This window comes from Gorilla gorilla, chromosome 4 (assembly GCF_029281585.2).
Source record: "Gorilla gorilla gorilla isolate KB3781 chromosome 4, NHGRI_mGorGor1-v2.1_pri, whole genome shotgun sequence".
NCBI classification, from domain to species: domain Eukaryota; kingdom Metazoa; phylum Chordata; class Mammalia; order Primates; family Hominidae; genus Gorilla; species Gorilla gorilla.
Window position 1 is genome coordinate 22,875,847 of NC_073228.2, and position 21,441 is coordinate 22,897,287.

The 21,441-nt window shown below is 37.3% G+C and overlaps 1 protein-coding gene, 1 long non-coding RNA gene and 1 other non-coding gene across 7 annotated transcripts in view; 2 read left to right on the forward strand and 1 right to left on the reverse strand.

Annotated features, from left to right (window-relative positions):
• Positions 1 to 21,173, reverse strand: part of LOC129533508 (uncharacterized) — a 33,661-nt gene extending 12,488 nt beyond the window's left edge. Inside the window, exon 1 of the long non-coding RNA XR_008679785.2 lies at positions 20,567 to 21,173. This is a non-coding gene — a long non-coding RNA (uncharacterized lncRNA). The remainder of the gene's footprint in view (positions 1 to 20,566) is intronic.
• Positions 1 to 21,441, forward strand: part of ABCA6 (ATP binding cassette subfamily A member 6) — a 71,148-nt gene that overhangs the window by 33,427 nt on the left and 16,280 nt on the right. For 4 of the 5 annotated variants that reach the window (XM_063706145.1, XM_063706149.1, XM_063706146.1 and 1 more), the window contains exons 12-25: positions 386 to 496; positions 939 to 1,114; positions 2,140 to 2,259; positions 2,517 to 2,655; positions 3,600 to 3,690; positions 4,932 to 5,071; positions 8,014 to 8,130; positions 9,620 to 9,803; positions 10,202 to 10,368; positions 12,905 to 13,038; positions 14,939 to 15,076; positions 17,841 to 17,948; positions 19,061 to 19,234; positions 19,511 to 19,624. In XM_063706145.1, coding sequence (XP_063562215.1) covers positions 386 to 496; positions 939 to 1,114; positions 2,140 to 2,259; positions 2,517 to 2,655; positions 3,600 to 3,690; positions 4,932 to 5,071; positions 8,014 to 8,130; positions 9,620 to 9,803; positions 10,202 to 10,368; positions 12,905 to 13,038; positions 14,939 to 15,076; positions 17,841 to 17,948; positions 19,061 to 19,234; positions 19,511 to 19,624 — 1,913 coding nt within the window. The remainder of the gene's footprint in view (positions 1 to 385; positions 497 to 938; positions 1,115 to 2,139; positions 2,260 to 2,516; positions 2,656 to 3,599; positions 3,691 to 4,931; positions 5,072 to 8,013; positions 8,131 to 9,619; positions 9,804 to 10,201; positions 10,369 to 12,904; positions 13,039 to 14,938; positions 15,077 to 17,840; positions 17,949 to 19,060; positions 19,235 to 19,510; positions 19,625 to 21,441) is intronic. The other variant, XM_063706148.1, reaches the window with a different exon arrangement.
• On the forward strand, positions 16,207 to 16,317 carry MIR4524A (microRNA mir-4524a). The gene has a single exon (NR_106410.1). It is a non-coding gene; the product is annotated as a microRNA mir-4524a (primary transcript).

The window sequence follows — 21,441 nt, forward strand, 5'->3', positions numbered from 1 at the left end:
AAAAAAAAAAAATTACAAACATAAAATTTGTTAATGTATTTGTTTAGTTGTCCCAATATTATTTATTAAATAAACCATCTTTCTAATAAATTTGAAAGGTCATTTTATTAATCTTTATTTTTATATTTTCTTTGGTCCATATTAGACTTCTGTTCCATTGGTCACTATATCCTGCACCAGTAACATATTATTTTAATTATTATAGTTCTGTCACATATTATTTTGGCAATTAGGAAAATATTGATCATTGTGTATTTTAAAGTATTGAAATGCTGAGAAATATGCCACTAAACTAAATAGCCTTGTTCTATGTTGGGACCAGGCCTGTCTAATGCCTTTCTGTTTATACTGTTAATAATTTGTTAACAATTTGTTCTAAAAATAGGCTTGCTCTTTGACATATATGAAGGTCAAATCACGGCAATCCTGGGTCACAGTGGAGCTGGCAAATCTTCACTGCTAAATATTCTTAATGGATTGTCTGTTCCAACAGAAGGTGAGTAAAAAGAAATTTCTCAAAGGCAAGATGTCTTATAATAGAATGAGGTCAAGCATATGCCTCTCATTTTAAATTTTAAATTTGATGGCTTAAGAGAAATAATGTTTATCTAAAGTTGTTTCCAAGAGCTACATAATTTTGAATATACTTCATATTTCTGCAATTTTATAAAAATTATTATCTTTATTCCATTGTGTGATATTTCAGGGTAAATGTGCAGTTCTATAAGCATATGTTTGTAACAAGAATAATTAGTAGTTCACAAATTGTGTTCACATATATGCAGTTCTATAAGCATATATTTATGTCAAGAATAATTAGTAGTTCACAAATCATTTTAGACATTTGTGAACATATGCCAATATTTTCTTAAATGAGATCTATGAATATTAATAGAATGTATTATCTTGCCAATTTTATTTTTAACTTCTATTCTTAGGATCAGTTACCATCTATAATAAAAATCTCTCTGAAATGCAAGACTTGGAGGAAATCAGAAAGATAACTGGCGTCTGTCCTCAATTCAATGTTCAATTTGACATACTCACCGTGAAGGAAAACCTCAGCCTGTTTGCTAAAATAAAAGGGATTCATCTAAAGGAAGTGGAACAAGAGGTAGGAGGGCATGCTTGGATTAACTGACCTGCCAACCACTTACCAAATTAAATCATGACCACAGAATTCTCTTCAATGATTTATTTGCCCTGTTATGAATAAAATTTAGGCAAAGAGGTCCCATAACAAATATTGACTGCTTTAATGAGTGGTTAAAATTGCATAATATGAATCATTTTGGATTTTATTTTTATTTTTTATTATACTTTAAGTTTAGGGTACATGTGCACAACGTGCAGGTTAGTTACATATGTATACATGTGCCATGTTGGTGTGCTGCACCCAGTAACTCGTCATTTAACATTAGGTATATCTCCTAATGCTATCCCTCTCCCCTCCCCCCACCCCACAACAGGCCCCGATGTGTGATGTTCCCCTTCCTGTGTCCATGTGTTCTCATTGTTCAATTCCCGCCTATGAGTGAGAACATGCGGTCTTTGGTTTTTTGTCCTTGCAATAGTTTGCTGAGAATGATGGTTTCCAGCTTCATCCATGTCCCTACAAAGGACATGAACTCATCATTTTTTATGGGCTGTGTAGTATTCCATGGTATATATGTGCCACATTTTCTTAATCCAGTCTATCATTGTTGGACATTTGGGTTGGTTTCAAGTGTTGCTGTTGTGAATAGTGCCACAATAAACATACGTGTGCATGTGTCTTTATAGCAGCATGATTTATAATCCTTTGGGTATATACCCAGTAATGGGATGGCTGGGTCAAATGGTATTTCTAGTTCTAGATCCCTGAGGAGTTGCCACACTGACTTGCACAATGGTTGAACTAGTTTACAGTCCCACCAGCAGTGTAAAAGTGTTCCTATTTCTCCACATCCTCTCCAGCACCTGTTGTTTCCTGACTTTTTAACGATCGCCATACTAACTGGTGTGAGGTGGTATCTCATTGTGGTTTTGATTTGCATTTCTCTGATGGCCAGTGATGATGAGCATTTTTTCATGTGTTTTTTGGCTGCATAAATGTCTTCTTCATTTTGGATTTTAAAACTTATGTATTTTCTCATATAGGTACAACGAATATTATTGGAATTGGACATGCAAAACATTCAAGATAACCTTGCTAAACATTTAAGTGAAGGACAGAAAAGAAAGCTGACTTTTGGGATTACCATTTTAGGAGATCCTCAAGTAAGTGAGATTATGCATGGGGAAGGAAGCAGGTCGAATGTCTGCAAAATGTCAAGTTCTTTTACCACTAAAAGTGGTAGAGCTTTCATTGTAATGCATCAAGAGAGAACCTGCTATGTTTAACTATAAATAGAAGTATATTGGAGAGAAATGGCTGGATGGTTATTATTTTATGGTATTTATTGTTTTTCATGCTATCTTCTGGATACAGTTAATGTGAAAGAGAGACATATTTTATATATCTTCATTCTCTGTAGATTTTGCTCTTAGATGAACCAACTACTGGATTGGATCCCTTTTCCAGAGATCAAGTGTGGAGCCTCCTGAGAGAGCGTAGAGCAGATCATGTGATCCTTTTCAGTACCCAGTCCATGGATGAGGCTGACATCCTGGCTGGTAATTGTTGGTTTTATCTCAGTGTTACCATGATGCAATTGGGGAATTTAGAAGCGAGGTCTATTCCCAGGGTAAGAGCCCTGCTCTCATTATGGTGATGTTCCTACATTCTATAGCAGTCAGGAGGACGACAGGAGTCTAGTTCCACTGTGGAATTCCTTTCTGGTTGTACATTTGCTAGGTAGTGACAACTAATGAAAAATTCTGATTACCTTTTTTTTTAGATCAGCTATCAATTAATTTAAACATTCAAATCTTTTTTTATATATATTTAATTGAAAAATAGACACATTCTTTAGCATCAGAGTATACAGTATACCATGTAATTTATGTGTTTTTTTTTCAGAAAGTATTGGAAGGTGCAGATAGACTGGTGTTCATGAGCTTATTTTATTTTAAATTTAATTTATTTGTATAAATTTAATGAGTACAAGTACCGTTTTGTTACATGGATATATTATGTAGTGGTAAAGTCCAGGCTTCTGGTGTATTCATCACCAAATAATATACATTGTACCCATTAAATAATTTCTCATTCCCCATCCCCCTCTGACTCTCTCACCCTTCCAAGTCTTCAGTGTCTATTACTCCACACTGTATGTCCATGTGTACCCATTTTTTAGCTTTCACTTATAAATGAGAACATGCAGTATTTGACTTTCTGTTTCTGTGTTGTTTCACTTATGATAATAGACTCCAGTTCCATCCATGTTGCTGCAAAAGACATGGTTTCATTCTCTTTTATGGCTGAATAATATCATGAGTTCATTTTAAATGCATCGATTTTAATATGTATTTCAAATGTTAAAATGCACACTAGATCTAGTCATACCCTGTTGAATACTTCTCCTTTGCACTTCTGAGCCTTGGCTCCTCGTCTTTCTTTACTAGAGAAAGAAGAAATGACCCCCAATATCTTTTCTCCCTTGATTTCTTTCATTCAGATAGAAAAGTGATCATGTCCAATGGGAGACTGAAGTGTGCAGGTTCTTCTGTCTTTTTGAAAAAAAGGTGGGGTCTTGGATATCACCTAAGGTAAAGACTTTGGGAATAGATTGGATTTATGTGTTTGCAATACTGGTATATGAAAAAGGTGGACAATTATGAAACAGAACTGGCCTCGTGCTTCATCTCTACCATACTGGATTGATCATTGTTTCCTGAATACTTTTCATACTTTCCTTCCTCCTGTGTCTTTACAATGTTAATCATTGGCAACATTTCAACATGATAAACCAAGCCTGACTTTTCACAGCAAGACTACTTCATGTGCCACTTTTCTAGGTAGCTGTTCTGTGCAGCCTAAACCTCTACCTTCTTCCTACCCACATTTTCCTCAGCTGATCCATAGAATTCTGAAATATGTTTTCATTCTTTCATAGGGCAAAAAGGCAAATAATTTCAGAAGCCAGTATCAACAAGGAGAGAATCTAGGGGCAGAAAGTAATGATAACTGTGGCTAACAAAAAGGTGTATATATTAGTCTGTTCTCATGCTGCTAATGACATACCCGAGACTGGGTAATATATAAAGGAAAGAGATCTAATTGACTCACAGTTCGGCGTGGCTGAGTAGGCCTCAGGAAACTTACAATCATGGCAGAAGGGAAAGCAAACACGCCCTTCTTCACATGGCGGCAGCAAGGAGAAATGCAGACTGAAGGCAGGGAAAAGCCCCTTATAAAACCATCATATCTCATGAGAACTCACTATCATGAGAACAGCATGAGGGTAACTGCCTATGATTCAGTTACCTCCCACTGGGTCCCTCCTATGACATGTGGGAATTATGGGAACTACAATTCAAGATGACATTTGGGTGGGGACACAGTCAAACCATATTGGTGTATATCCAGGCTAAAATAATTGTTTAAAATAACCCTATGGCCAAACAAAGCATGCATGTGGGCCAGATTTTCTCTACTAGCTAATGATATGGTCTGGTATAATAATAATTTTCCCTAAGAAGTCTCTTCTTCCTAACATTCTCACCTTCCTACATTTATCTATAACTATACATATAAAACTCTATATAGTTCCATTTACATTATATATTTGTTTGTATATTTTGTAATTGTTCTGAGCTTATACATTTTCCGTATATAGATTATAAAATTTTCAAACTGGTAGATTACTATCATGTTAGTATTTACTCATCTTTTTGTTCCATAAAGCCAAGTAAAGTTGTGCTCAACAGCTAGGTGTTCAATTAAAGCTCTTCTTTTGTGATAGTGGTGGAGAAAATGCAAATGACTTATCTTTTCTTTTAAATATTAGTTTACATAGGAATGAAATATGTAACCCAGAACAAATAACATCCTTCATTACTCATCACATCCCCGATGCTAAATTAAAAACAGAAAACAAAGAAAAGCTTGTATATACTTTGCCATTGGAAAGGACAAATACATTTACAGGTAACTCAACTATGATTACAATGAAATGAAATTTGGGAAAAAATGTTCACATTATTATTAAAATAATTTTCTTTGTCCAATGAATTTAGACTTTTTCTTAGTTTTGGCCACCTGAGAAGCAGAACTCAAGAGGAAGGATTGAGTGCCACTGATTTATTGGATAGTTGCTTCGTGGAAGCACCAGCAGATAATGGGGACAGGAGAGAGGGAAGGGAAGGCAGCCAGGGAAGTCTGAATTCTGGAACAGATTACTGTGGTAGGCAATTGAGGTGCAATGCCCACGGGAGGGAAATAAATGAAGTAAGTGGGCTCAGCATTTTGTCACCAGAGGGGTGAGTAAGCTGGGGTTCTTACCCACTGTTCCCTATCCATTGTTGATTAAGGGATGCCTACGAGAGCATTAAGTTTCTCATCCTTCTGGCTTACTCTGAACATGAGCTTAGAATACTTCCAAGTACAGAAAAAGGACCTCAGGTAGGTGTTTTTAATAAGCAGATTTACCATGTACAGGTGACTGCAGAAGAGGTGTTGGTGGGGCATAAAGGTTTCTGCTACAGGTTTCTCTTTGTAAGGTAGCCCCCCATTATTCACAAGGAATAGATAGTTCCAAGATCTCCAGTTCATGTCTGAAACCGTGGATAGAACCAAACCTAATTGCCATCGATCGGAAAAGATTTCTGTTCATGTCTTCCACCTACACACTGAATGCCTTTTCCATCTTAACTAAGCACTTAACACGCATTGTGGCTGTAACTTTTGCAGTTTGAGGTGCAACAGCAAAAGTAGCATGAATTTCTTCTGCCTTCTTCACAATTTCACAGACAGAAGATTCATTCTTACATTAGATCTTAGCATCAGCATAAGATTTTTTTTTCCTTGTTGAGAACTTTCACCTTTTCACTTAAAGGAAGCATTTTATGGCTTTTCTTTGGCATATCCAAATTGCCAGCATCATTACTCTTGCACTTTGGGAACCTTATTAGGTAAAATAGGGGTGCCTTGAACTGCAATACGGTGACAGTTGCTCTGATATCCCAGAGGGCTACTAAGTGACAGATGGGTATAGCACAGTTCTGCTGGACAGGGGATGATTCACGTCCTGAGCCTGAGCAAGACGGAGTGTGATGGCGAAGGATTTAATCACACTACTTACAAGGGCACACAACTGAAAACTTATGAATTATTTCTGGAATTTTCCATTTTATGTTTTTAGACAGCAGTTGATGGTAGATAATTGAAACTGTGGAAAATGAAACTGTAGATAAGGCAGGATTACTCTCTTTTAATTGTGCATGTACTATTTTGCAGAGAAAAACAACTTACATAGTCTACAAAAGTGTTCAACCCTCGGTTCCCTGCCAACTGGGTAGCAGCACCCATTCAGACTTTGTTTGATAAGCAATCCTAAAGATTACTAGCTCTTTGTGTAATGTTTTCTACATGTTAGGCACTGTTCTAATGGTTTCATATATATTAACTCCTTTAGTTCTCACAACTGTTCTTTCTATGAGATGGGTGCTATAACTTGCCCTATCTTACAAATGAGGAAATATATTTCAGTCTCTTGATTTAAACAGCTTCCCTTTGGTTTAAACATTTAGTTTGTTAAAGGTATAACTCCCTATAGACCTACCTTAAATAAGCTCTTTTGCATAATTCGGTTTCATTAGGCAAATACTCAGGAATTCCCAGATTTTAGCTTCACTCCCCAATGTGGCAGCTCTCTATGTCCTTGCAGTAGCATAGAAGGTGGTGTTCTTCTCAGATCAGTGGACTATGCCATGTTATTTTGTTCTTGGACTAAGGCCCTGTGAGGTGCAACTGGTCCACTTTCATTTTTGGTCAGAGATGGAGAATAAGGAATTATATGTTGGTACCACCACTGGAATATGTTACTTTGCCAGAGTCTCTGGTGTTGACCTCCTGGCCCATGGCAGCCTCTTTACACAGACCCAGGGACTCCCAGGTCCATTGCTGCCATGTGCAGGTCATAGGGAAACACAGTGTTCGCTACAGTCTCATCCACCTCTTTCCTCTCAATAATGTCATTGGCCCATCCTCCCACCCAAACTAGAAAGTAGCATCTAAGAGTCTTCTAGAATCCTGCAGTCTCATGCAAGTATCTCCATAGAAGAGTTACCCAATAAATGTGTACTGGGAAACTATTATATAAATGGCACTGCTCCAGGAACTAGAAATACCACATTAAATAAGAGATATGTGTCTCTACTCTCATGGAGCCTACATCTAACTAGATAGGGAAAAGTAGACACACAAAATACACAAAATTTTTCAACAATTGTACACTAAAATAATAAACAAGGCCAGTGAGTTAGAGTGATGACTGGTGTCTGGCTGAGGTTTATATAGAGTGGTCACTGAAGGCCACAAGAAGAAAATGGTCAAGGGCACTCCAAGTCAAGGGGAAAGGAGAATGGCTGGAGGGCAATGAGTGAGGGAGCAGAATGGCAAATGGAGGTGGGTAAGGCTGTGTGGATAGATGGAGACAGGCCCTTTTGGAGCCTCAGAGGTTGTGTTATTGACTTTAAGTTTTATTTTAAATGCATTGAGAAACCATTGAAAGACTTATACAGAAAGAAGACCGAGAATATAGGTAGAGATATGCGTGGGTTTGTAGTGTGGAGGTGAGAAGATAATGGTCTTTCTGATTGTTCAGATTTCTGCAGAGAAATCTTCAGGAAGCTCATAAACTGAGAATGGAAGATGAAGTGAGATAGTTTGAGGATGGAGGAAGAGGTCTTCCTTAGTCATTTCAGAGAAGGAGAGCATTCTCATGAAATTTTTCTTTTGACTACTGTGATACTCCAAGGACATAATTTTCTTAACAATATTATGTATTGTCTTTTAAATAAGTATTAATTTACTTGGTTTAGTTCTCAATGTGGTTTTCCAAAGTATCTATTCATATTTTTTTGCCTTAGATCTTTTCAGTGATCTGGATAAGTGTTCTGACCAGGGAGTGACAGGTTATGACATTTCCATGTCAACTCTAAATGAAGTCTTTATGAAACTGGAAGGACAGTCAACTATCGAACAAGGTAAAGCCATTTGTATAATTCACAGAAAACCAATTCCCAAATGATCATGTGTCAATTTAGTATTTATAATTTCTTATGGGTGATTCACACTAAGAAATGTGATTTCATTACAAATTTGGCTCTGCTGTTTGAGATGGGCTGTCATTATTTCTTAGCATCATTACTAAGACTGATCACAGATCCCTTCATGGCATCTACCAAGTTTCCTTTTGGAAACTATTTCCTATCCTCAGATGTTCCCTGCTTCTTAGATACCTTCAGGCTGTGAAAGGCTCTTAATTAGGGGAATGAGGTCTGAACAAATTTTTTAAAAATAAAAATTGCTGTTAGCTTGTTAATATACAAAATTCCACTAAAGTCTTAGTGGGGAGAATTCTCAGTATCCACTCTTGTATATTTTAATGGGTGATAATAATCATTGTCATTATGGAGCTCCTCTTATGCCAGACACTTAGATTAATGTATGGCTATACATTGATATATATGCCTTCAACATTATCTTTCCTATAATAACCTTTCCAAGAAGTGTCATTGGCACTGGTTTACAAATGAGAAAATCAGACCTATGAGCAGTTAAGTGATTTTCCCCAATCACAGATGTAAGATTCATGTACAGATCTGGTAGTTCAGAGCTGATGATCTTTCCCCTATACTACTAAATGATTGATACCTTAGTAGTAGATATTTAGGTGTAATGATTGGCTATTTTTATGCAGAAGATTTTTAAAAAATCCCTCAGAGGAATGATACTCTTGGGAATTTCTTTGCTTTTCAAAGATTGGGCACAATGAGATCACCGTTTTTGTGAATTATTCTTTTGGTATGAATTCAGCGTATTTTCTCTCTGAGTATAGAATATGGACATCATAACATGTTTCTTATATTGTTTGCACTGTAACCACAAGCAATCTAAAACTTTGTTTTATTTAAAATTTTACTTTTTTGTCACCATTGGCAATTATAAAACAACTATAGAAAGAAAATATAGATGGCAGTGGTGAAGTATAAACTTAATAAATATTGAAAAATGTTGTCTAAATAATTCCTTTGAATTGGTTATAAAAATAAAAACAAATGTAAAACTTTTTTTTTTTTTTTTTTTTTGAGATGGAGTCTTGCTCTGTCTCCTAGGCTGGAGTGCAGTGGCTCAATCTTGGCTCACAGCAACCTCCCTCTCCCAGGTTCAAACGATTCTCCTACCTCAGCCTCCTGAGGAGCTGGGATTACAGGCGCCTGCCACCACGCCCAGCTAAGTTTTGTATTTTTAGTAGAGACAGGGCTTATCCATGTTGGCCAGGTTGGTCTTGAAATCCTGACCTCAGGTGATCCGCCCACCTTGGCCTCCCAGAGTGCTGGGATTACAGGCATAAGCCACCATGCCTGGCCATGTAATACTATTTTTAATATTACTAAGGAAAATCTGTGATGCCTGCAGGATGGCATTAATATTATAATATGTGTGTTTGTGTGTGTGTGTGTGTGTGTATAGATTTCGAACAAGTGGAGATGATAAGAGACTCAGAAAGCCTCAACGAAATGGAGCTGGCTCACTCTTCCTTCTCTGAAATGCAGACAGCTGTGAGTGACATGGGCCTCTGGAGAATGCAAGTCTTTGCCATGGCACGGCTCCGTTTCTTAAAGTTAAAACGTCAAACTAAAGTGTTATTGACCCTGTGAGTAGGAGAGTACTGTGGTTTTGTTAGATCATGAATTTCAAAAGAGGTTCAAACCAGAAGATAATTTAAAACTAGAACACAATATCTGACATTTCTGCCACGGGGTGGATAAATTCAGCATTTAATTTTTCTGACAGTGGGAATACCTGTATGTTCACACTCGATTAAGCTTATATGTGCAGGTGTGTTTTGTTTTCATGGTTTGATAACCTGGTGTTTATATAGTATGCCTTCTGGTACTGTGTGGCATGCTAGGGTATTATCTTCAGAATTTTAGCACCTAGAATCATGATTGGCATAAGGCAGGCTTGGCACTCAACAAATACTTGTGGAATGTCTTACTAAATAAATAAAATTCCTGGAGATTCATATGCTAATTTTTCTTTATTGTTTAGATTATTGGTATTTGGAATCGCAATATTCCCTTTGATTGTCGAAAATATAATGTATGCTATGTTAAATGAAAAGATCGATTGGGAATTTAAAAACGAATTGTATTTTCTCTCTCCTGGACAACTTCCCCAGGAACCCCGTACCAGCCTGTTGATCATCAATAACACAGGTGAAAAGAAAAATAAAATTTAAATCCAGAAATAAGTTATTTTTATTGTTGAATAGCACAGGAAGTGGGGCGGGGGGAAAGTAAATCATAAGAGAAGAAAATGGGTATTTAAACTTCATTTATAGAAAACACCTTATGAGGAACAGTGCAGATTTACTCTGATTTTGGAGATGACAGGGATGATGAGGACAAGAGTAAAAGAACTTGGGTCACTGTATAACCTGGAAGAGTAAAGACGTCTCTCTACCTGACTACCCTAAGCTATTACATGACAAATAAACTTCTATATTGGCACACCCGTTCTATTTTGAGATCCCTTTGTTACACAGCAGCCTAACCTATACCACAAAGACAATACACACTGGTTACCATGTGAAGATGGCCTATCTATTCCCCATGCCCCTTCATTAAGTACAAGATACAGGAAGATGCCTTATTTTGTTATCCCAAACAATGGGTAATTGGTTTTGTTTTTGTTTTGTTTTGAGACAGAGTCTTGCTCTGTCACCCAGGCTGGAGTGCAGTGGTGTGATCTCGGTTCAATGCAACCTCCCCCTCCCACGTTCAAGTGATTCTCCTGCCTCAGCCTCCCGAGTAGCTGGGATTACAGGCACGTGCCATCATGTCTGACTAATTTTCTTTTTTTTTTTTTGTATTTTTAGTAGAGATGGGGTTTTGCCATGTTGGCCAGGCTGTGTTGAACTCCTGGCCTCAAGTGATCTGCCCTCCTTGGCCTCCCAAAGTGCTGGGATTATAGGTGTGAGCCACTGCGCCCGGCTAGTAATTGTTGTGTTTTTTTTTTTGTTTTTTTTTTTTTTCCTAACTGCTTAATTAACTTTGAAGAAGGAACTTTTATGTTAGTACCTCAGATGTTAAAACAAACAAACAAAGAAACAAAAAAACAATCACAATAAGAGTCTTCCTTTGCCGAGTTCCTCATTCATTTGATTTTCCCATGGATTTGCAATTCAGGCCTGCGGTGTATGCTCTTTAAACAAAGACAGTCTTTCCCTTTCCGTTTCTCATTCTTGTTTTCCATTTGGGTTTTGGAAAGTAAATTTTATTCACCTCACTACCTTAAATGCTAATTGTATGTTTAATTTCTGAGATCGTTTGTATGTTTAATTTCTGAGATCTAGAAAGGTTTCTTTACCTATGAGCTCATAAGATAAGTAAATCAGGTCTCTCTTTTCCTCTTTGGTCACTCTTGAGGGCAGTGGGCTTGTGTTAATTAATATATTTATTTTGTCTCTGTAATTAGGTATTTTATGGTTTAAGTTTGAAGCTTCTGTGCCATTTTGTTCCTCTTTTCTCAAAATCTGCCAATTATTGGTAACACGTTTATCTTTTAATGTGAGCATCCCTGTCTGCCTAGGTGAATGTGGGTCTCCATATGGCATTACACCTCAAGTGACTGTGGAGGTGGAGTGGGGTGTGTGGCTGCTCAAGGTGCATGGAAAGCTTATTTTCTATGTGCATGTTCCTGTATCACTTGGTTGGGGGATCCTAATTCATCTAAGGTTTGGCCTTATTTTTCCAATCCCAGAGCCCACTATAAACTCCCATTTCAAAGGCAAAAAAAAAAAAAAAGTCCTTCTTTTCCTCTTATTCATTCCATCTTGCTCAAATTATTGTCTGCAGTTACTTCAGGTTTGCCCAGCTGTGCTCCTCAGATAAGGTCTCTTAGTAAGTAAATATGGGACTGTTAACCTGGGGACAACTGCGGCTACTGTGTGTTCTGTGTGGAACGTGGGGAGGGGCCTGACGGGTTATCTTTTCCCAGGTATAGGTCACGACCCTGACTATAGCTTCAGAGCATACCTTACCCCCTTGCATTCATCCACTCTGAGTTCAGGTATCCTGGAAATTGGTTTTACCTTCAGCTGTTTGCTCTGGTGTGCTCTAGGCTGTGAATTTTTCTCAGCTCGTATTTCACGGTGAGACGTTCTCATCTGCTTTCTTCTTCAGGCTCATATCTAAAAGTTTGATCTGATGATGGCATCCTTTTTCATTTCTTAAGAAAGATTATATTTATACAACATACATGTATGGAATATGTACGTAAATGTTTAGAATAAAGTAAAACATATGTATGTGTTATACGGACACATATATATTTACTTGTCCATTATTTGGAAGAACAAGGAAGAGAGAAGAGTGTTATCATTGGCTGTTTTAGGCTGGACAATCTGAAGTACTCTTCATAAAATTATTGTATCTCCACAGATTATTCAATTCAAATGTTGTTGTTGTTGTTGTTGTTTACCAAAAGTTATACAATAGAATTAGCTTATTTTTATGATTACATGTTAATTTGCATTAAACAGATTTATAAAGCTAATTCATTGTGGTATAAGATTTGCTAAATAGAAGATGGTACAGTGTGGGTCAATATTATTATTGTGATACCCAAAGAAAGACATTTATACATAGTATTCCATAAATATTAACTTTAATTATGTATATGACTTATTTTTAAAGTTTGATATGTATTTTCTTACTTTTCTATGGCCTTCTCTTATTAACTTCATATTAGAATCAAATATTGAAGATTTTATAAAATCACTGAAGCATCAAAATATACTTTTGGAAGTAGATGACTTTGAAAACAGAAATGGTACTGATGGCCTCTCATACAATGGAGCTATCATAGTTTCTGGTAAACAAAAGGTATGTTTGCCTTTTTGCTTTTATGAAAAAAACAAAAAGTACTACATTTTAGCTTTTTTACAACTGCAGAAATTAAAGCTAGTATACAGCAACTTGACTCAGAAAAACATTCTGGGTTGTTATTTAATAAACTGTGAAGTTTACCTAAGTTTTTGTAAAACATTTTCTATCTTAGCTTTGTTTTGAATTAGATAACTTTTACAATTGAAAGGATCTAAATTTAATTGTACTGTTTAAACTCAATAAAAATATTATAGCTTATAATTATCAACCAATATAATTATGGATTTAAGGAATTTTATTCAGTAGCTAACTACCTGAATAAAGTTTGTTTTTATATATTGAGAAAATACATTAAATATTATAATATCTACATGAAATACCTGAGAAAAAAGTATTCTCAGTCTGCTACCTTAGCATATGTCGATTTGGGTGAAAGAGTCAAGCCATAGAGATTCATTAGAGAACAAGACTATTGAAAATACTTTTTTTGAGGCAGAGTCTTGCTCTGTTACCCAGGCTGGAATGCAGTGGCAGTATCTTGGCTCACTACACCTCTGCCTCCCATGTTCCAGTGACTCCTGCCTCAGCCTCCAGAGTAGCTGGAATTACAAGCAGGCACCACCATGCCCAGCTAATTTTTGAATATTTGGTAGAGAGTGGGTTTCATCATGTTGGCCAGGCTGGTCTGGAACTCCTGACCTTGGGTGATCCTCCCGCCTTGGCCTCCCAAAATGCTGGGATTACAGGCATAAGCCACCGTGCTCGGTTTAAAAATACATCTTAATGTTAAGAACTCTTCAGTCTTATTTGCATTCTAATAAAAGCAAGGGGCCTAATTAAGTGAAGCTACCTCTTTATTTCTTGCTACAAAGTAAATTTTTAAAAAAGAAACGCCTTTGAAGTTGTATTACTGAATTCCGTTCTACGTAAACTAAATATGCTATAAAAAATGTAATCACTTTGTGCCAGCTTTGGGAAATTACTTTGTCAGCTACTATGTTACATACCTCACATATTTACTACATGAACTAGTGGTAAGATTTAAACAATAAACCTTCTAATAGATTAATGAACATTTTCCTAAACATGAAGTACATAAATATAAAGATTGCTTTAGGAAGTGGGGAAATGCTTCTTTGGCAGGGTAAGGATGAATATTTAATGAACTCCATGCTTATCTCCTATCCAGAAAGCCAGCATTCCTTTGCTGCTGCTGCTGTTTTTTTTTTTTTTCTTTTGAGACAGAGTCTCGCTCTGTCACCCAGGCTGGAGTGCAGTGGTGTGACTCGGCTCACTACAACCTCTGCCTTCTGAGTTTAAGTGATTCTTCTGCCTCAGCCTTCCAAGTAGCTGGGATTACAGATGTGTGCCACCACACCTGGCTAATTTTTGTATTTTTTAGTAAACATGGGTTTTGCTATGTTGGCCAGGCTAGTCTCAAACTCCTGACCTCAAGTGATCTGCCCGCCTTGGCCTCCCAAAGTGCTAGGATTACAGGTGTGAGCCACCATGCCCAATCTTCCTTTGCTTCTTCATCATAAACTGACAGCATCTCCTTGTCAGGGAGACTTTTAAACTCTACTAACTGAAATTTCCCCATCAGCAAAATGGAGACAAAATTATCTAAAATTAGTAATATAAATAAAAATTCATATTGATTGTATGCTAACTCTGTGCTAGAGCTTAATGTACATGAATAGAGTGTCATTTAAGCCCTATAACAACCCATTTAGTATTTCCTTTTCATAGATGAGGAAGGTAAAGCTCAGAAAGTTTAGTTCACTTGAAGATGGACACACAACAAGCATGTGGCACTGTTAGGATCTTTTATACATAAACCTTGCCTTTGTTCTTTAAGAATTTAGCATTAACATTATTTATTTGTTTCTGTTTTAAGGATTATAGATTTTCAGTTGTGTGTAATACCAAGAGATTGCACTGTTTTCCAATTCTTATGAATATTATCAGCAATGGGCTACTTCGAATGTTTAATCATACACAACATATTCGAATTGAGTCAAGCCCATTTCCTCTTGTAAGTATTGGATTTACTGAGTCTAAACAATTAAGAATTGGACAAATAGCCTATGTTTTCTCTCTTTAGCTTTTAAATATCCATAAGTGATTGTTAAGCCTGAAAATTATTATTTTGTCCTAATATTTTAAGTGGGTTATAGCAAACAAAACAGGATTTTTTTTCTTGCCGAGTTATCAGATAATTATCGTGAGGGAATACTTTTCAATATTTTGTCAGTCTTCTAGGCAATGTTTTGAAAAGTTGTACATACTTGATTGTGGAAGTGTATGAGAAAGAGAAACAGAAAAAAGAAAACACTGACTTGGAAATCAGGAGCACTTGTAACCCTGGTTACATATAAATCTATTATAATTAGTGGACCCTCCATTGACTAAATGTGTAGTAGACAGACTAATATGAAGGAGAATCTGCCAGTTCTGGGGCTATCTGTTGATTTATTTATTCACCTACTCATAGTTGCTCTATGTTGTGAGGGAGCCTAATACACACAGGCTGCATTGGATTCTGTGTCAGTTGGCTATAGTCTGGCTTCAGACAGTTTGGACACCAGAAAGCAGTGGTGGGAGACAGAAGAGCAGAGGACCCCCTACGTTGGGCTCCAGTCACATCACCTCCTTCTGCTGTTCCTGAAGCCCAGAAGCAACAATAGCTTGCTTCTCACTTCACCATCCTTGTGGGATGCTCATCACCCACCTAACCATGTCATAAGGAATTGCACTCTAAGTACTTAACGTAGTCATGGTTTTCTGGTTAGACCCTGCCTGATACCAACAGGGGTGTCTCAAAGCTGACTCCAGCTGTTTCACACCAGAAGTCTGAAACATCAAGAAGCAGGATTAGAAATGAAGCCATCCAAAGGGAAGTCCATTTTGTGACCAAAGTGTGAAGCTCAGTTTTGGCTTAACTGAATCAGTGGTGCTGGGAGTCTATGCAAGCACAGGTTTTCTGTAAGCCATGGGGACAATGGGGATGAAATATACAGTACTTGAGATGTTCGTGACAGACATATACCTCCGTGAGTTGAGTATGACCGACTGATCACGTAAACAGTTCTGCTGCACAGGATGACTTGAGGGAAGGGGTGTCTGAAGGGAATTCTCCAGAAAGTGGAACCAGAGGAGTAGCAGAAAGAGACAGTGATTACCCTTCCTCTTTGGAAGGATAGCAGCATGAACCTGTCTCACTGCAGAATTATTTTGAGACAGGCTTATGCTGCTATCCTTCAAAAGAACACATCCACCCAGCTACTGAGGTTTCCATCTCTGGGTTTGCTCAGAAAGACATGCTGCTCAGGCCTGAATTATGTGTTCATCAAAGGTCCTAACTTCTGAATTATTAGCTTCCTAACGCCATTGTGTTTGCTCAGGATCAAAATGGACTGAAGCCCATAGCTACTCTATTAGAAACCTATTCCCCACTCCCACTTCCCCATGGCACACACCTTTCCTCCCTCATTCCTATGATGAAAAACAGAATTTATAGATATAGCCCTCAAAGTCTTAAATAAAGTTAAATAATTGTGGAATTATTTTGAGACAGGCTTATGCTGCTATCCTGTAGCTATATCCATGAGGTGGTCCTAGATGCTGCTAGAGTGTCCACTTGGCCTAGCCTCAAGTGGATGCTGATTTGGGGGTAGTGATTTAAAGTTCCTTTCCCTGAAGTTAAGACAAGCAGCAACAAGTTTTCTTCTTGGTTCTGTGCTTCAGAACACATCCACCCAGCTACTGAGGTTTCCATCTCTGGGTTTGCTCAGAAAGACATGCTACTCAGGCCTGAATTATATGTTCATCAAAGGTCCTAACTTCTGAATTATTGTTTTTTTGTTGTGGTAATAATGCATGATATAAAATTGACCATTTTAGCTGTTTGCAAGTGTACAGTTGAGTAGTATTAAGTATATTCACATTGTTGTGAAATGCATCTCCAGAACTTTGCCGTCTTGCGGAATTGAAACTCGATGCCAATTAGCTTTCCCCCTCCCCCATCCCCTGGAAACGACCATCCTACTTTGTTTCTATGAATATTACTAGTTTAGAAACCTTATATAAGTGGAATATTTGTCTTTTTGTAACTGGTTTATTTCACTTAGCATATTTTCCAGGTTCGTCTATGTTGTAGCATGTGACAGGATTTCCTTCTTTTTTTTTTTTTTTTTTTTTTGAGACGGAGTTTTGTTCTTGTTGCCCAGGCTGCAGTGCAATGGGGCGATCTCTGCTCACTGCAACCTCTGCCTCCCAGATTCAAGCGATTCTCCTGCCTCAGCCTCCCAAGTTGCTGGGATTACAGACATTTACCACCACACCTGGCTGATTTTGTATTTTTAGTAGAGACGGGGTTTCACCATGTTGGTCAGGCTGGTTCAGACTCCTGACCTCAAGTGATCCTTTTTAAGATTGAATAGTATCCATTGTTTGTATATACATACACATTTTGTTAATCCATTAATTTGGACTTTTGGGTTGCTTCCACTTGTTAGTATTGTTGGTATGAATATGAATGTGAGGGTGTCTCTTCGAGAGCTTGCTTTCAATTCTTTTGGAAATATCCCCAGAAGTAGGTCCTAAATGACTTTTGACTTCTCTTTGTTCTTTGAGTTGAAGAGCAGAGTCATTTTCCCTCCCACCTCCGTGCATAGATGGTAATGAGCTACACCTTTACTTTGATTTTTCAACATTTCAAAAAGTGCATTTTTGTGGCTATAATTATTTGTTTCATTTAACAAATATTCACTAGTTTAAGCTACCCTTTATATTTTCAGAGCCACATAGGACTCTGGACTGGGTTGCCGGATGGTTCCTTTTTCTTATTTTTGGTTCTATGTAGCATTTCTCCTTATATGACCATGGGCAGCATCAGTGATTACAAGGTAAGAAAAAGCAGGGAAAAGAAGAAATTTCAGGAATTTCAATATCTGTATTTTGAATGCTACGTGTTCAAAATGTTTTCTTCTGACAAAAACATTTGAATGTATGTTTAATTTAGATATTGTAGCTAAACCTTATTGTTAGCAAGTCAGATAATTTACTTCTAAAAACTCAAAATGCTTTTTATTCCAAAGTCACCTGAAAAGTACAGTGATTTTTCAGAGACTCCAATTAGTCTAAACCTTCAAAGGGAAATATTATAAATCTTTTGACCACATTATTTCCCAACCACAAGAAGGAAATCATTGATGTTGAAATCAAAGGCCAAATTTAAGACTTGAATTCCTTTTCCACTCTGGAAATTGCAATTTTATGTTATATTTGTATTCGATTATGCCCATTATTCAGACAAAGCAGTTAAATCTATCAACGTTCACCATCCTGAGCCAGAAACTCTCCAAGATGTTTAGGTAAAGGTAAATGTATTATGTCCTCCAGGTCACAAAATAATACTTTTTTTTTTTGAGACGGAGTCTCACTCTGTTGCCCAGGCTGGAGTGCAATGGTGCAATCTCGGTTCACTGCAACCTCCGCCTCCGGGGTTCAAGCAGTTCTTCTGCCTCAGCCTCCCGAGTAGATGGGATTACAGGCTTGCGCCACCATGCCCAACTAATTTTTGTGTTTTTAGTCAAAGTGGGCTTTCACCATGTTAGCCAGGATGGCCTCAATCCCCTGACCTTGTGATCTGCCCTCCTTGGCCTCCCAAAGTGCTGGGATTACAGGCATGAGCCACCATGCTGGCCAATACTTATTTTTATAGAGTTTAATGCCTTGAACATTATGAGGTCCACTTTTCATTATTCATGAGCTAAAGTTGTGTTATGAGTCAGGCCTATCACAGTATACATTTTTTTTTTGATAGACACCTTGTAAACCATGGAACTGGCTCTATAAGCCTCAGGTTACTAAGCAGTATATGCATAATTTTTTTTAATATTAGAAGATTAGATTATATTTATCTTAAAAATTCTTCCAATGTGTTTGTGTTTATTTTAGATTTGCACTTTAATTGAACCTATATACATTTCTTTCTTTCTTTTTTTTTTTTAATCAGAAAAATGCTAAGTCCCAGCTATGGATTTCGGGCCTCTACACTTCTGCTTACTGGTGTGGGCAGGCACTAGTGGACGTCAGCTTCTTCGTTTTAATTCTCCTTTTAATGTATTTAATTTTCTACATAGAAAACATGCAGTACCTTCTTATTACAAGCCAAATTGTGTTTGCTTTGGTAAGTAACACAGTACATAAACCAAATTTCATAAAGTAAATTAATAATAAATTTTAACATTGTTATTTTAAGTAGTTAAGATGTTTTAATTCATATTTTGTAATAAACCAAAACAAAAAACATGCAAAGTGCATGTATGATAAAATGCTAATAGTTTCAGATACCAAAGATGTTTTATACTTATGCCAGGTTACTTGTTTTTTAAAATTTGTAATCTAATTTTTCCCTCAGTAATATTTGATTTTTTGACTATGTTATTATTTCTTTTATCCTCAGGTTATAGTTACTCCTGGTTATGCAGCTTCTCTTGTCTTCTTCATGTATATGATATCATTTATTTTTCGCAAAAGGAGAAAAAACAGTGGCCTTTGGTCATTTTACTTCTTTTTTGTAAGTATATAATACATACAAATAGAGAAATAGTGTTATTTTTTAAACTTCCAATGTAATCTTAAATACAGATGTCTGCCTTAAACAGTAGGGAAAATTAATAATACTTCAAAATTACACCATAGAAAAGAGAGGGAAGTGTAACACTGTTACTGAATCAATAATATTTCTAAAGAAATCAGGTGCTACCCATTGAACAGAATTTATGGAGAATCTTACAGAAGACCTGACATCTAAAACGTCCTGTTGAGTTTATGTCTCCAGAATACAGGGCTTCCTGCCAACAGTAGAAAATTGGCTTCCTAACAGTTGACATTACAACCTATCTCTACAGTCTTCAAGAAGGTCTCTCTTAACCTTAGCTGCTAATAGTTTCAGATACTAAAGATGTTTTATACTTATGCCAGGTTACTTGTTAGTATAAAAGTAAAGAGCTTGTCCAAAATCATGGAAAACTTTGCTGGAAATGTTTGCTGAAATTCTAGAGACACCAGAGTGCCCTGAGTCCTACATTCAGGCCTCCTTTAACTGATATCCTCAACTGGTGATTGAATGTCTGTCTGGAAAACAGCTCTCAACTCTTGGAATGGGAATCTTGAACCCATGAGAAGAACCCAACCAAAGATCATCTATAAGAAATGATATATTTAATATTAGGTTGGTGCAAGAGCAATTGCATTTTTTTTGCTATTTAAATAATGTCAAAACCGCAATTACTTTTGCACCAACCTATACGACCCACTGACTTCTACAAGAAATTAGTCTGGGACTCTTTTGGCCAGCAGGTAGCTGCTGTTCCTTCTCAGTGGACAGCACTTGGGTTTGACTTCTCTGGGTTGCATCTCTTTGTATTCAGCAAATAGTGTCTATAACTATATCTCTTACCACCATCAGCACAATCCAGTGGAAGTACAGAGGCTACAGAAAGAACATTAGGCTTACCTTACTCGGAAAAACTGGCTTTGAGGCAGCCATGAGGATCTGGTGCACAAAAGGTCTTTCCATTTATCCTTTCCATGGAGACTATTTTTTTGTTCAGTCAACAGACTTACTGCCATTGTCCAGTGTAATCTCAGGTGCTAGATCAGATGTCTGTAGAAGAGAGTCTTACTGACACTCCGTTGGTTTCTTTTCAGTCAGCACTCTTGTATCTGTCTAGCAAAGATGAACAAAGAATTCACATTCATTCTTAGTGTTTGCCAGTAGTTTTAGCTCTGAACGAAGTGTACCTTGGAGGCGATAGCCAAGAAATGTCAGGGTTATTGTCCAGCATGGTTGCACATGGGTCTGCTCCTGCCAGCCTGAGTGATGCTACAGATGCCCTAGTGAGTGCCCCTCATAGATGCTTTTTCAGCAGCTTGTCCTTCAGTCCTAAGTAAACAGCATCCTGGAATCAAGCTTCCTTTTGTGGCTTTTGCCACTCCTTGTGTTGACGCTTATTACACAGAAATCATTCCAAACTGGAACAAATGCACATCTAGGCACATTTTTTGCTATGTGCCTCATGAAATAGTTGCCCCTGGCTTACTGTATACTCACAACTTATCCCAGTTTGTATAGAGCTGGAAATTTCTCAGACAAGGGAGCATTCAGCATCAGTGATAGAAACATACCTCAGCCCTTGCCTTTTAGCTTTTAGTGGAGAAGCTGAGCAGGTTTGATTTCCTCATGGCTGCAGGCTCCATAGTGATGCTTTGGGTTGGAAAACATTATAGACAAGATTTTCTCAGTCAAGTTCCAGGAGTTCAAATCTGTGCATCAATACCATAGACTGTGACAGAACTTCTAGAACTTAATATGCCAGAATCTTCCAAAAC